The 15,179-nt window shown below is 39.1% G+C and overlaps 1 protein-coding gene across 7 annotated transcripts in view; it reads right to left on the bottom strand.

Moving 5' to 3' along the window:
• slc4a4a (solute carrier family 4 member 4a) overlaps window positions 1-15,179 on the bottom strand; it is a 63,737-nt gene that overhangs the window by 17,915 nt on the left and 30,643 nt on the right. For 3 of the 7 annotated variants that reach the window (XM_084728250.1, XM_084728248.1, XM_084728247.1), the window contains 6 exons: window positions 14,508-14,687; window positions 11,917-12,012; window positions 9,284-9,360; window positions 2,857-3,014; window positions 2,025-2,112; window positions 726-880 (listed from right to left, as the gene is read on the bottom strand). In XM_084728250.1, the coding sequence (XP_084584376.1) occupies window positions 726-880; window positions 2,025-2,112; window positions 2,857-3,014; window positions 9,284-9,360; window positions 11,917-12,012; window positions 14,508-14,687 (754 nt within the window). The remainder of the gene's footprint in view (window positions 1-725; window positions 881-2,024; window positions 2,113-2,856; window positions 3,015-9,283; window positions 9,361-11,916; window positions 12,013-14,507; window positions 14,688-15,179) is intronic. The other 4 variants (XM_084728253.1, XM_084728251.1, XM_084728254.1 and 1 more) reach the window with 2 other exon arrangements.

Below are 15,179 nucleotides of genomic sequence, written 5' to 3'. Positions count from 1 at the left end.
TTCATGGCATCTTTCTTGTGTTGTCAACCAGTGTTTGACATGCGCACCGTGACTAAACATCCTGACTGATCAGTGCCCACATTAAGGTTCCTGCTTTACGGAGTGAAACTGCGGCTTTAGATAAAACACGCTGCTGCTCTTTCATAAATGAACACTGTGCTGTACACCTGGACACACTTCAGTGATTCTGCAACCGCTGCTCTTTTTTAACATGATGTAGTTACTGCACACACAGCACTCAGAACAGGTGCAGATCTGCAGCTTCCTAAATGTTTAATGAGTTTTTTTTTACCCCCCCCCCCCCCCCTTAGTTTTCATAATTTTCTTTTTCAGCAAAGTCATATTTAAATGGACCCTTGCATTGATTATTTGTGTTTTCACTGTAGACTCCTGCCACAGATACTTAGTCTTTCTTTATTTTTACAGTTTTATTTAAGTTTCTTCCTACTGCTGATTGTTATATGACTCTTGTTAAGTGTTGGAAAATAACTAAGCCCAATGGGTGAATGGGTTTAATAAATGACCAGCAGATTAATGTGCAGCCTGAGGTCCTTGTAGAATCAATGAACACTTGTGAGTTCTGATAAGACCAAAGAAATCTCTCAAGAGGTTACCCCTTCAGTCTTCTGTTGCTTTTTATAATCCTCTGAAACGTTTTCAAAATAATTTTAAATGAGTTATGAGAAGACTTTTCACTTTTTCACAAAAGTTGGACTTGTATAGACCTTTTGTCAGAGGACGGAAGGTGTTTGGGAGGCTCTATCCTGATGGCCGGGTCCCACTCTCCAGGAGGAAGCACGATCACCTCGTCCAGGAACTCATCGATACCAGCCAGCAGGTCTTGCCTGTCCTTGGCCTTATATGCAATGTCATGAAAGACCTGAACACAGACAGAGAGGGACGAGGCACTCAAGTGTGAAAGAGATGTGTCAAAGCATGCAGTGTGTCAGCAGGCAGTGAACTGTAATATCACATCTGAGGATTTATATTTAGGATAAATAGTGACATGTTACACACATTAACATCAAAAACACAGCACAATATTCAGGTATTAATGCACCAGTGAAGCAGTGACATGATCACCCCGAAACTCTGCATATGGACAGAGATGCATTTTATGAATAAAATATGAATGTGCTGTGCGGCTTCACTTCTCATACTGTACTGGACCTTCAGAGTTTATGAATAACATACTTTACCTTATGTGTCTATCTTTTCTTAAATGAATTATGGCTCTTTTTTAACTTATACTGTATAAAAGAAATGGTCAAAATACTAAGTACAAAATACTAAAAATACACAGTGCAGTGCTACCCAGTATAGTGGTGTGTATTGGCACATAAAAACTAATATTTCTAATGCAATAAATGCTAATTTATTTATTATTATTATATTAAGTTTCATAAACTCTCAGGCAGGACCACTCACTCCAGAGGACAGGCTATTGCCCTCAGGTTGGTCTTTCACCTGTTTGGATGATCAAAAGACTCCATGCCTCTTTTATTCCAAGTGCTATCAACATGTATAATAACACTTAGCACTTTGGCCACATTCCTTGAACTTTCCTGGCACATTTGCACACTTGCACTTTGGCATTCTTGCGTATTTGTTCTTGGTATGAACTTCCATTATCTTACACTAGTTATGTGATTTATCGATTGTTGTTGATGTCCTTTTGTATTCTGCCATTATGTGAACCCTTGCTGCACAAAAAAAAAAAAATGTAGTGTGACAATAAAGATAACATTAACTCTTTAACCAAAGATATGACATAAATTTGAATGCTTGGATCCAAATAGGAAGGACATGCTAATCTCAAGGGTAGTAGGTTCTCTTCCACGGAGTCTGCAATGTTGCATCGCCATGTTTCTACAATTGCCCAGGCATTAAATGGTCGAAACATAATACAAGTGAATGAAAATGTTATGTTGCATTACATTAAAGATCTAATTTGGATGTGTGTGTTAGAGTTTTACTGTCAGCATTAAAACATAACAGATGACGTGTGTAAATGGCAGTCCAACCTCATCTGACATCAGCGTGGCGATCGCTCTGCCAATCTCGTGGTACGACTTGGCTTTGCCTTTGGGTCCAAGCAAGATGAATAAAAATCTGAAAATGGAACAAAATCATTTGAATTGATAACATTGTTTGTCTGTATTTTTCTGCAGCAGATAAACTTTTGAATAATCCACAATAAAAAGAGATTGAAGAATGAGATTGTCACGGCATAAAACACGGTTCATAGTTCAACTTTTTTCTTATTTGTATCTGTTTGGTAGTGTGAAATTTTAGTAAAGGTTTAAACACTTTTTATTTTATGTCCAAAGAACAGACCTGTTATTAACAGCTGTCTTTACTGTTTTCACTTCAGGGTGGCTGCTGTACATACCAGCCATCCAAGTATTTTCCAAGCTGTTATAACAATAAAACTTAAAAGGGTTGTTAACTTTGAGTACAGTCGTAACAATGACACAGTAGACACTTTACCATGGCACAGGAATTCCTTAGGGACATATTTAATCACAACATTTCCTAGTTCATCAGAATTGAATAAGGCTCCAATAAAAACAAGATATAAAAGTGCTTTATGGCTCTTTAGTTACAACACTAGAATTCAGCGTCACCTCTGTGGCTTTATGATGCTCATCAACAGCCAGAGGAATAACAGCCTGAGTCTTTAATCACAGTTTTGTATTGGATTTCTTTATAATTTAAAAGGACAGTTCACCCCATTGTCTAAAATATATATTTTTTCTGCTACTTATCCATGTAGATAGTTTTGGTGGGAGTATATTGTGTTGCTGTTTAGTTTTTCCAATATATGTACAGGAGCTAGACATGAATCTCAGCTACCTCGTGGGAACAGGAACCTCCGTTAAGGCTCCCAGCATCACAGCTTGCTGCAAACGAACAAACGCCACAAACGGCGCGTCCAGGAAGTCCACCTCCCCCACCAGCACGTTGGAGGCCTCGGCGTCTCTCGGCAACTTCTTCATGAACTTGTTCCTCAGCTAAAAAAAGCACAAAAGAGAAGAACAGGGGGAGATATTAAATGTTACGTTCACACCAGCAAGCTGCCCGATACAGCACACACGGAATTAAACAATCTATTTCAAACGGGACAATCCCATTCAGCTTAAATACCAAACCAGGAGGCTCCCGTGGTTCTAAATGAGGCTGTATTTCTTCCTGTCATGGCGACGGTGAGCTGTATGAACATGGAGGTGAGACACCTGCTGAGCTCCACGGGTTCAACATTTTACCTCTAAAGGACATTCAAGTCCTGTGACCGTGAGGAACTGTTTGCTTTATCTGCCACAGGAACTGGTTCAAATGTGTTTTAACACGTGTGTTTTTGTGTCGACACTGTCTCATTTATACACTTTGAAATTCTGCTAACAGATAATACATGAATCCAAAGAATTAAGGTGTGGTGTTGGTCTAAGACAACTAAAAAGCAGGTACTGTGTTTTAGCTACAGTTCTCTGATACCACAGAGATGAGGAAGTCAACCTCCACTCAAAAATATGTTTTTCTTCTTGTTCCTGTGGTTCAATGTTTGAGCTTCACAGTACAGAATGATGTATGTGCAGAGTTTGGCAGCAGAAGGATGTTTTCACATTCATCTGCTGAAAGTGAAACTGCTGAAATGTGCTCACTGAAAATGCCATTTGCAGGGGTGGGGTATGATTTGTGACATCACAAACAGTTTGGAAGCCAATCCTGGTTCAGTGTTCAACTTGCAAAAGTGTGATGTGGAAACCTCAAGTCTCCAGCACACACACACTGAGACTGGACTTTAGAGTGAATGAATAAGCTTGACAGACCGCCTCCATCAACTCTGTTTCCTGTACCGAGATACACTATGTGCTGGGCCAGTCTACCTTGAGAAGAAACCCGAATTTTGAAGATGGTTAAAAGATGTGACTGCGGGACCTGTAAAAGTGACATATGTTCAAATCTTAAGTTATCTAATGTTTGCAAAACGTTAGTTACCTAGCTACCTACCTAACCTACATGAATAGTACTTTTACAGGAAAGGAGAAAGTTGACTGTCCCAAGCTTGCAAAACTGTTATTAGAGCTTCGAGCAAACAGGGGCAGAATCAGGAAGGGTCAGTTAAACGTTTTTGTGAAATGAATGAATCAGATACAAATTATTATTCAAAGTAAAGCAATTTACATACATAAATTGCTGGTCTGGAGGGTTTCTTTAACCTGAAATTTAAATTCAAAATCCAGAACACCAACAGGAGTTAATTTAGTCTGCCTGACTCACTGATCTTTATCTGAGAATCTATGGCCCTGACCATGGCTCTGAAATATAAGGAGCCTCACTGTGTTGTATATTGATGAATTCAAGTCACTGTCCATGGTGCTGAAGTAGCAGATGGATTTGTAATTTTACCTTCTTCTCTCAATTCCATCTTTCTCTCAGTTTCGTATTGGATCTATTATATTCTCTAAACTAAATCTCTCACATAGCAGGTGCTCCCACTGGGCCATCCCCACTGTTAAAAATTAACAAGTCGCCTACTGGGTGAGGAGAGCAAGTCCCCAGCATGAACGGCAAATCACATTACAGAATATGAGATTCAAAAGCCTTTCGGATGCCGCTGCAGGCCGATTCACATACATCAGCTTGAGCTTAACAGCAAAGTCTAATTCAATTTTCTACATTTTTTAATCCTGGAGCTGCTGGTCACAGAGAGAAAGTTTAATCAGATTACATTTTATGCCACAGTCATATTTGCTTCATAAGCTGTTTCCTATGATAAAAATGTGGCAGGCAATTAAGCAGATTGGGATCATTAATAAATACAACTTCAAAGACAACTCATCATAAACATCTAGATAATATTGTCATGGAAAACTACTGTGTTATATATTAACTTGAGAACAGCAGAGAGCAGGCGCGAAACATTTACTAAGACACAGCCGGCGACAGTCCCTCTGTGCTCTGGGTGACACATAAAGTCAGTGTCAGTATACTGCTTTCTTTCTTTAACGTGTCTTCACATTGCTGTAATGTTGTTATCCTCAGTTATACAAGACTATTTGAGTGTCATAATAATACTCAAAAAGTTAAAAAGTCAAAATCAAAAGCAATTCTCTCAATTTTTTTTCCTCCACGTCTGCTTAGTTGCACATGTCCAGAGAAAAACAAAACAACACTTCAAAGACGACGGGTGATTATTGAAACAGTGGAAAGATGATTTTGTGCTTTTCAGTTTAAATGAAGTGCATTTTATAATGACAAAGTTACTGTTTCTTTTGCACCAGCAATAAAACAGCTGTGTCTGGTTAAACAATATGTATCTTACTCTTTAACAAAAACCTCTGTCGCTGTAGGGATCTGTTCCATGTTCCACGTTGCCGCAGTGGCAAAAACAAGCACTTATAATAGGTGTACTATGACTGTGCCCATAAAGATTACATTGCTCCCAGTTTCATGGTTGGCGGATGCAGCGCTCTCCCTCAATAATGGACCAGTTTCAAACATTGTTGTCCTCCATTAGTCACAGGCACAAATTAATTGGAAAATGGGGTCCAGGTACACGTAACGTGACAACAAGAAATAAATAACTTGTCAGGAGAACAACCTATAGTATCTGAGGATGTGAAATGTGGCTTTAAAATCAGCTGTGCCAGGATTTAAATTGGATTAGATGGCAAACAACAGTGACTGGCTGCTAGTAAACAACACATCCTGTATAAACAGATTTTAAATTATAGTCTGAGAGCAATTTTGCCATTCCGAAATAAAGTCTCTACAATAAGATAAAATAAGATTTAAATTGTAAAAATTAGAAGGATTAGCCTACTTTTTATACTCTTTGATATTAAATTAAAAAAAACATAACCCGGGTAAAAAGGATAAAATGGAGACTGTCTGTCTGTATATCACTTGTCATCATGCCCTCCATGCCCAGATCATGTAGTGGCAGGATCCCTGCCATCAACCTCTGAGGACTGAAATCCCATAAACTCGTGACCTTCCACTGGTGAGATCCAAACAGATCCAATCAGAGGCTGTTGAGCTGTCTTGGCAGCGTGTTTGTCTGTAAATGATTGAGCCGTAAGGTTAAACCTGCGTAACCGCACACCCTGTCCTGTGCCCGATCACTGCTAATCCACACCACACTGCCCTCATAAACTACGTACACCTGAATCTCTTCCGGATCAATTCGACTCTCAACTGGCATGAGGCACAAATTCAATTATCTAAGACGTCCTCATTGTTTTTGTTTGTTTATATGTTGTTGTTTTTGGCTTTGCAAAGAGATGGAATTTGAAAAAAACCTATAAGAAGAAATTGCAGTTGCCGCCGCCTTAAAGGGATACATTGGATCATTTGAAGTAGGGTTGCGTGAGGTCGAGGTCAAGAGCAAAGTTTATTTTTGCCACCTAAAACAAAATCTATATCAGTCCAAGCATATGCTATATTTAGAATATTTTCACTGTTTCTCTTGCCATCAGACAGCCTATTTTTGACAGGAGATTGCTGTTAAATAAGCCAAAAGTCGCTCTCTCTCAAAACCAACCAAACTCCATTGGCAAAATTAGTAATTTTAGCTTGCAGAGGACAGGAGTTGCTGATCTATCGCTGCCTGGATCGGTTAGTTTGTTGGTGTTATTGTGACTTCTGTGTTTTAAAAAGTTGACGCAGAATGACCCATTGGTAGACTTGCGAGAGAGTGATATTGGGTTTATGTAGCAGTGGGTTTTTTTGATGTGCCTTTTTTTAAGTGGCTAAAGTACATTTTGCTGCCAACTCTGTCCACAGCAGCACATTGATTAACTCCCTACACCGGCACTCCTACTGTTTCTCCAAACTAGGGGTGTGCCAGTCGCCATCGACTGTAAGGAAAACACTGACTATTGATGTGTACCTCATGGTATGTAGTAGTGGAGATTTATTTATGCAGGTCTGGCCATATGTCTGAGATTTTTGCCATCATCCAAGTGCACAGTCACCTTTTTGCATAGGGACTATTTCTTTGGTAAAAAAAAGAAAAAAGAAGTAGTTCTAAGGAAACAGATGTTGCTGTTGGATGTTTTAAAAGTTACTTTTTCAGTTCTTCTAGCACCACAAATTCAATTCGCTTCAGTTATGCAGGGGTAGTGGCAAAAAACCCTCAAGGATGGACATCTCAAAATCTGTGCAAAAACTACCTGCATGATTAAATACCAGCAGAGGTATGGGACAAAATATTTGGTGTTATGAACCCATTCAAACTGAATTATAATGCATTCATAAAGCTTTATGACTAGACTCATAAACACGTTTTCTGATGAACTCCATCAACAGTCATAAAATATTATCAGTGTGACTTCTAATGAAGTATAAGTTCAGTGTCTTATGGATCCTCTTGAACGAACAGCTCTGGCTTGGCCCTCCTGTACATCGAATGCTATAACAGTCTATACAGTATCATAATTATCACGGTATGTGTTCGGTGAAGTCAGGTACATATTGATGCATCTATAATAACGCCTACTTCATCATAATGTTTTATTGTTGGTTTCATTATGAATGCATTATGACTCACTATGAATGGTCCCATGATGCACTATAGTTCACAGAAACGGTTACCAATATTTTTTTATTTTACATGTTAATACATAATTCAGCTACACACCTAGTGTTTCTGCTGTCTTTGAATATTAATCTGCCATCTCATCTCTTCATTTTATCTCTACTGAGTTATCAGATGCGCGGTCAGTGTGGAGATGATCACTTGCCCGCAGTGAATGGTATTTATAGACTGAGTGGGTGTGGAAGAGCTTCCTGTCCAGTTGTCTCTTTCCTACTGTATCTGTCCCACAGGAGGACTTACTGGATCTGTCTGACCTAATTCTCGTCTCCCAGAGGCCTGGTCTGGGATGAGACCATACGAACAAATGTCTTCTGTGAACTGTGTGTAATCCAACTATTCCACTATCAGAGTCAATGGAGCTTAGAGGGTGATGTAACCCATCTGAAAAACACCAAAACAAACAGTTCAGTTTGTGGTCATCTGCTGCAACAACTTGCTGCTAATACAGTTTTTAAAAATCAGAAATCCACTTAAATTAGGAAAATTAATGGGAAATGAGGAATTGAATGGTGATAAGTCTATTCACAAATACTGCAAAAAAAAAAGGCTACTTTTATTGCACTTTATAAAATGACTGATGAATGAATGATTAATGACTGTTATGAACATAATTCAAACATTCGTTACCAAAGACACTTCAAGTCAATTTTTTGCGCATGCTTAGTTTATGGCTGGCCTCTTTAAAGTTAAAAGGTTAAAAGGAAAACCTACTTTATGCAAACAAAAAATGTTGAACAAATCAGAATTATTATAAAGGACATTTAAGCAGGATGGATAAGAAAGTATGAGCCAGACAATATCAGCGGGCAAAGGAGAAGTAAATGTGTTGCAAATGACGGAAATTCATAGATAAAACAAACTGTGATATCTCCTCTGGGTGTCACAGATAATCTGAGATGCAGTGTATCATAAAGTTGTAGTGGAAGTAGACTGGAAGAGTACAAGTGTGTGTTTGGGTGTGTACTTTCCATTGCATTAATCATTGATTATTGTGTCCTCTCTTAGCACTTTCTTCCTGTTATTCATTGAACCAAAGATTCTCCGCTTAAACGTCATCCCCGCCACAGCCACTTCTCGCCACAAAACCTCCACACTGACCTTTAGAGGTAAACTTTCTTCAGATTCTTCCACAGACTTTCAATAAAGTGCTGAGCCGAGCAGAGGTATTACATAAGCAACTTGAGTATAGTTTTACAGACTTGGCTGCAGCAGTAGGCTGGGTGACGACGACGCAGAGGTTTGAACTACGTATTTTAGACAATATTATCTCTGCTCTGAACCGGCAGCTTCAGTCTGCTCTGACTTATTTATCCAGCGCTTGCAATTCTGTTCTTGTGGTCGAGCTGGATTTCACAAGCATTTGCTTGAGACAACTCTTATTTCAAGTATGCCGTTAGAAAAATTATGACTGGCACAACTGACCCTTTCTAAGTCCCGCCCCTTTTCACTCTGTGCCCCAATGACAGTTGAGCAAGCTTGGTACCTCAGTCAACTTTCTCCTTTCAATTAGCACTGGACTGGACTTTTAATTTTCAGTCTGAACAAGAAATCCAGATATGCTGGAAATGTCATGTTTCTCCTGACTGAATCGAGCCCCTTCATCTATTACATCTGTTTAAATAATTCTTGAGCCTGACATCACAGGGAGATTTCCACCATTAAATGATCAAGTTGACTCACCTGGTCTTTTTCTGGTTTGTCAGAAATGTCGTTCAGGCTGCTGGAGGTCAGGTTCCGGTGAGTTGTGGTGGGACTATCTGTTAAAACACATCAAGCCTGAACAGTTAGACGAGCTTCACCGTCACCAGGATCTTAAAAACTGAATGGAACAAAAGGAGGCAGAGACCCAAGAAAAGCCAGTGGCCCAGACAGTTTTCTCCACATGCACCGCCGAAAAGAAAAATAAGGCAACAGCGACCTCCATGCAAACCCTAGATAGAAGCTTAACGAGATTTTGGGACACACCAGAGGAAAAAATCCTTGCTACTTTACATTCACTCTTAAAGCAACCTTTTAAGTCAAACTGAAAAAAAACTTTGTGAAATGCTGTCTTTTTTTTCTTTTGTGTAAAACCATTGTGTCCATCTGTCGCAGCATTTTGGCTACTACTGTTGGGCCGCCAGTTAAAAACTATGTGTTTTGAGGTTTTTTGCGTATAGAGCCGGGAAGTGAAATGGCTGTGGCGAATTTTTAATCATGCTTTTTTGAAAATTTGGCATTAAATGAAATATATTAAGCTGTTTCTTTCCTTACAAAAGAGGACAGGAGAGAAGCTCCATGGAAGGAGTCATTAATCAGTCATCGGTACCATATCGAATTATATCAGTCTTTAATGCGTTTTTTTATCATCTGTGACGTGAAATCATCAGATTTTGACAGAAAAAGTAAAAGAGCATCCTGCTCATAGTTCACTGTTAAAATCCCGGTGCACCAGATAAAATATGAGGATCATTGCAGTGCCAAAACTAACTTTTCAGCTTCAAATTACAGAGCAGCAGCAGCACTGATTGGTCCATTATTTCATAACAATAATAAAATATTTTTATTTTATTTTTTCGCTAAGCTTCTTTAGCTTGTGGGTGATTAGCTAAGATGACAATTGCAGTGCTTACTTTAAAAAATCATTTTGTGCATCCATCCTTAATCTGTAAAAAAGCTTTACTGTTGAGAATATCTGATCATCTTATAGCGTCCATCTTTTACGTCAAAATCTTCCAGTAAGTGTTTTCCTCATGTGAAGCAGGTGAACAGACACACACTCTGACTGACGCTCTGCTGACTTTTGGTTTCTGCTGGTCAACTCCATCATCAGGGATCTGACAGCAGAACGTGACCTTACTTCAGTCCCAGAGCTGTCAGAGATAAGAGACGGTATCCAGAGACGTACAAATCTCAGCGAGCGCGCATTCTGATGCCACTGTGGCCTTTCACACATCTGCCCCCTGAGCATTGTGGGTAATAACATGCTTGTCAGTATGATGCAGCCAGTGTAAATGATGGAATTGTAGTACTTGAATAGAGTAGGTACAGTAAAAAAAAAAGGGGGTGTGGGACTAACCTTAAAGGCATAGGTCAGATATCTACAGTAGATGGCGGTCAACACACTGCCAGTTTGGAAAAGCACAGACGAATCCCATCACAGAAGCTAAGAAATGTACAGCTATAGACAGAGTCAGCCACAAAATGTATTTTGGCCACTTCAAAAAGGCCCACCCAAAATATATATATATTAGTTTTAAGTGTACATTATATTTAGTATATTTTCACCTCTTTACTTTGCTGTCAGAGAGGCTTTTCTGGTGAAAAAAAATCACCATAATAGAAGCTGACTATTTCTCTTTCCACCAAACTCCATAGGCAAATGAGTAATTTCACCTTGCAGAAAACGGGGGTTACTGGTCTACTGCTGCCTCGATCTGTTGGTTTGTTTATGTTATTGTGCGACTTCAGTGTTTGAAAAAGTTCATTTGGATTTACCAAAATCACACAATAACACAAACAAAATAACAGATTGAGGCAGCAGTAGACCAGCAACTCCCATGTTGTGTGTGGTAAAATCACTGATTTTGCCTATAGAGTTTGGTTGGTTTGAAGAGAGCGATATTTGGCTTAAATAATGACGATTTTCTGCCAGAAAAGGCTGTCTGACAGCAAAATAAATCTGTGAAATATGTGTTTATTCTAAATATAGAGTACACTAGAACTGATATTAATTGTTTTTTTTAGGTGGACCTTTCCTAAGTGACTAAAACACATTTTGTTGCTTAACGTGTTCACAGCAGCTTATTGCTTAGCTTACATGCTGAGACTATTTTCTGCTTATACAGTCTGGGGGCGTGAAAACCGCCATCTAATACACTAACTATCCATAAGTACTTTATGCAACCCCACATTAAAAAGCAAAGGATCAAATACCAAATCTTATCCATATTTTTTTGAAAAACTGTAATTGTAAAATTGGGGGAAAATCCCTTAAAATAAATAAAAAACAGCCTAAACTTATCAGGGATGAAGAACTACTCAATGACACTACTATATAAAGCACATAAAAATGAGTTCTACTGTACTTGATGCATTGGGTCTGAAGAACAGGTGTGGTTATATTTTACACTACAGTTTGGTCACGACTACGTTCAAACTGAAGCTGAAAGTTTTCACTCACATGCAAGAAAAATCTGATATTTTTGATTCTGTGTCAACAACATAAAGCTGCATTGTCACATTTTCCAATTTCTCAAACAGAAGCAATAGGAGTGATTCAGAAGTGATCGGTGGTCTGCAGTGTGAACGTAGCCTGACTCCAGTGAACTTACTAAGCCAGTCCATGCTGGTACTCCTTTGGGACTGCAAGTCCTCCATTGATATGCGACCCGACAGGCAAGTCACAGAGTTCTCAAGAGGACTGCGAGCTTTTAGTAGCAGCAGCAGGTTATCAAACCCAATCCAGGGAAGCAAAAAAAGGAGGAAAGAGAGATGGAAGGAGAGTTGACAGACAAGCCCACTGAGCCAAAGCAAGAGATACGTTAGGAGAACAAGATTAAGTGGCTGTTAAAACATCTGTAAAACATGATTGTGTTGGGATTCTTATAATCTATGCAGAGAAACGGTGAGGTGAGAGGTGTGGTGGCAATTAATCAAGACACCATGGGTCACTGGACAGGAAGACTCAGACAGGAATCAAACTGTTTAAATAAAATGGATGACGTACTTTATCCTTGCAAAGTTTTAAGAAATTAATGATTATTTAAACTCCTTATCTCAGTACTGTGATCTTGATAAGAGGCTCAGGCTTTTATATGATGAGTTTCCATTTCAACACTGCAACAAAGCAGATCAGGAACAGAGGGATCTTTCCTTTTGATAGAGTCATAAAACAGCTTCATAAATCTAATAGCGGGTAATAAATAACTCCACTTTCCAAAGACCCATGGCTGGTAACAGAGTAATTACAATGTCAACACTGTCAAACTTCGAGTTAGGCGATGTGTTACAATCAAAGCACTCAATCAAAGCACAGAACACGTGATGTTAAAGGGACAGTTCAGATTGTTTGAAGTGAGGTTGCCTACAGCAGATGCCGACCTGCATGCCCCCAGTTTGGAGAAGTAACAGGAGTGCCGGTGCAGAAACCTTAGCAAAGTACTGCTGGGAGACGGGGTCAGCAGGAAAATGTATTTTAGCCAATTAAAAAAGGTCCACCCTATATTTAGAATATTTTCATTAATATTTTAACTTTATTGACTTCAGACAGCCTTTTCTGCCATTATATTAGACAAATATCACTCTCCCCAAACCAACCAAACTCCAGTGGCAAAAACTGTAATTTTGCCCCATAGAAAATGCAGTCGCTGAGCTACCGTCGCCTTGATCTGTTAGTTTGTTTGTTATTATGTGACTTCAGTGTTTTAAGGTTAGTTCAGCAAAGTCGCATAATAATACAAACAAACTAAAGGATCTAGGCAGCGATAGACGAGCAACTCCTGTCTTCTGTGAGGTAAAATTACTGTTTTTGCAAAGGGAGTCTGGTGGCGCAAAAGAGAGTGATACTTATACTCATACTCATATGTAACAGCAGTTTCTCATCAGAAAAGGCTGTCTAACAGCACAGTAAAATGGTTAAAAATATTATAAATATAGCATACACTTTTTTAAACTGATATTGTTTTTATTAGGTGGGTCTATTTGAAGTAGCTGAAATATTTTTTGTTGACTTCCATGCTGGTACTCCTTTCTGCCTGGCGTGTCGGCTGCCAGCCATTGTAGCTAATACACTGACCGTCGCTAAGTACCACATAAAACCCCACTTCAAATTATCCAAACTATCCCTTTTATGTCAGTTAAAGACATCAGCGTGTGTTGGAGCTGTCACTTTGCTCACTGCTTTAGAGACTGATTGAATATGCAGCTCTGTGCTGCTGCCTGAGGAAAATTTTCATTTCAACTTCATAAACAAAGGATTTTGTGACAGAGTTCAATTCAAAGTGCCCTCACATACAGAATACACCAGACTGATGTTAAATCCATTTCATGCAGCAACTACAATCCTGCTAAAATAGCCACTTAAGCCAATTTTCATTATTTTTCTTGTGTTTTTTTGCATGAATATAAATTCAGTCTCTTTGTAATAATTTGTCTGGGATTTCTTTTTAGTGACGCAAAGTGACAGCTCAACCTGTGTGGGAAAATAGTTGTTATATTCTGTCATAAATAAAACATGAATTTTCAGAAATTTCAACAAAATTAAAAGTGAATGAAGTGAGAATCAAAAGAAAGTATATCAGCAAGTTCAGAGATTTTAACTGCTGTAAATGATCTCTCGAGTTTATATTAATCATATCCTATCAAAACACTGGGTCAAGTTTTATGATTTCTCATGGCCCTGGACTTTTCTCACCAGTGTCATAAATTCATGCAATAACTTAATACTTCAGTGTTGAAATGTACAGCTGAAGCCAATGTGAAATGAGCTTCACCTGCTCTTATAGGTGCCAACACACTTTGTGCTTTTGATCAGTTAAGTCTTATTCAACTGTGGGTTAGTACAGAATCCTGCAGTGAGTGCATTGAAAGTGCAGTTAGAGTGATATTAGAAAAGGACATCTACAAACTTTAGTTTGTCCAGTTTAGTGAGCAAGTAGCAGCACTGCAGTAGCAGTAATTGAAGGGGTTTCGTGTTAAAACTTTCAAAATATACTATAAAGGGCCAACACTATGATAATTTATGATAAAGTCCTTTTCAGTAAATAAGGAGAATGTGGTGCTTCTTTAGAACTATTAAGGTTCTAACAAAAATATAAATCAAACCCAGTAATGTAGATACGTAATGGAGTAAAAGAGTTGAGTTTGGTTTTTCTTCACATCATTTGAAAAAAAGTAGACTGCACCAAACTGGCATCAGTATTACCGTTTTCCTGGTTGGAAAACAGCCTACTTGCACTGGAGACCGTCTTCCCGATGTCAGCAAGAGAGCGCAGGTTGGACTTCTTGGTCTGGTGACGATGTTTCCGTAGCAACGTGTACATCACTTTGTCCTTCAGGTCCGCTTTCAGCTGGCCGATCTCTATCTGGTTGTCAGTGATCAGCTCTGATGATGCAGAGAGGAGGAAGAGGAGACCAGAGGGTTTAAGTCTTTTTCTGGACGAAGAAAGTTGCATCTACTGTTCAATAACACACTATTACACTGACTATCAATAGGTTCCTCACACAACCCCAAGTCAAATAATCCAAACTATCCTTTTAAGTTACTAGCAAGACATCACTCAGGGCAAATACCGAAAGCACCATAAAAAAAAGTCTCTTCATACTTGTAAGGACTCAATTAGTGCCTCCCAGACTGTAATGCTCCTGTACGAGAGTCTTCGTGGCATCGTGAAATAGCTCAATCAAAGGGTCTAGCCTATTTTTAAAAAGAGGGTCAGAAGCCTGAATGCTGGCAGATAGCAGCCTCGGGGAGTTTCTCCTCTTGTGGAGGAGTAGTGCTGTTAATGGCCCATCAGTCAAGTCGGCTGGCCTCAAAGCAAGAGGCCCCAGCTCCGCTCGGCCTGTACACCGCAGCACAGTCAATTACTTCACATTA

Source organism: Lutjanus erythropterus, chromosome 10 (genome assembly GCF_056507025.1).
Source record: "Lutjanus erythropterus isolate fLutEry1 chromosome 10, fLutEry1.hap2, whole genome shotgun sequence".
Lineage (NCBI taxonomy): Eukaryota > Metazoa > Chordata > Actinopteri > Lutjaniformes > Lutjanidae > Lutjanus > Lutjanus erythropterus.
The sequence above is the reverse complement of the archived record's forward strand: the minus strand, read 5'-3'. Positions and strand labels throughout refer to the sequence as shown.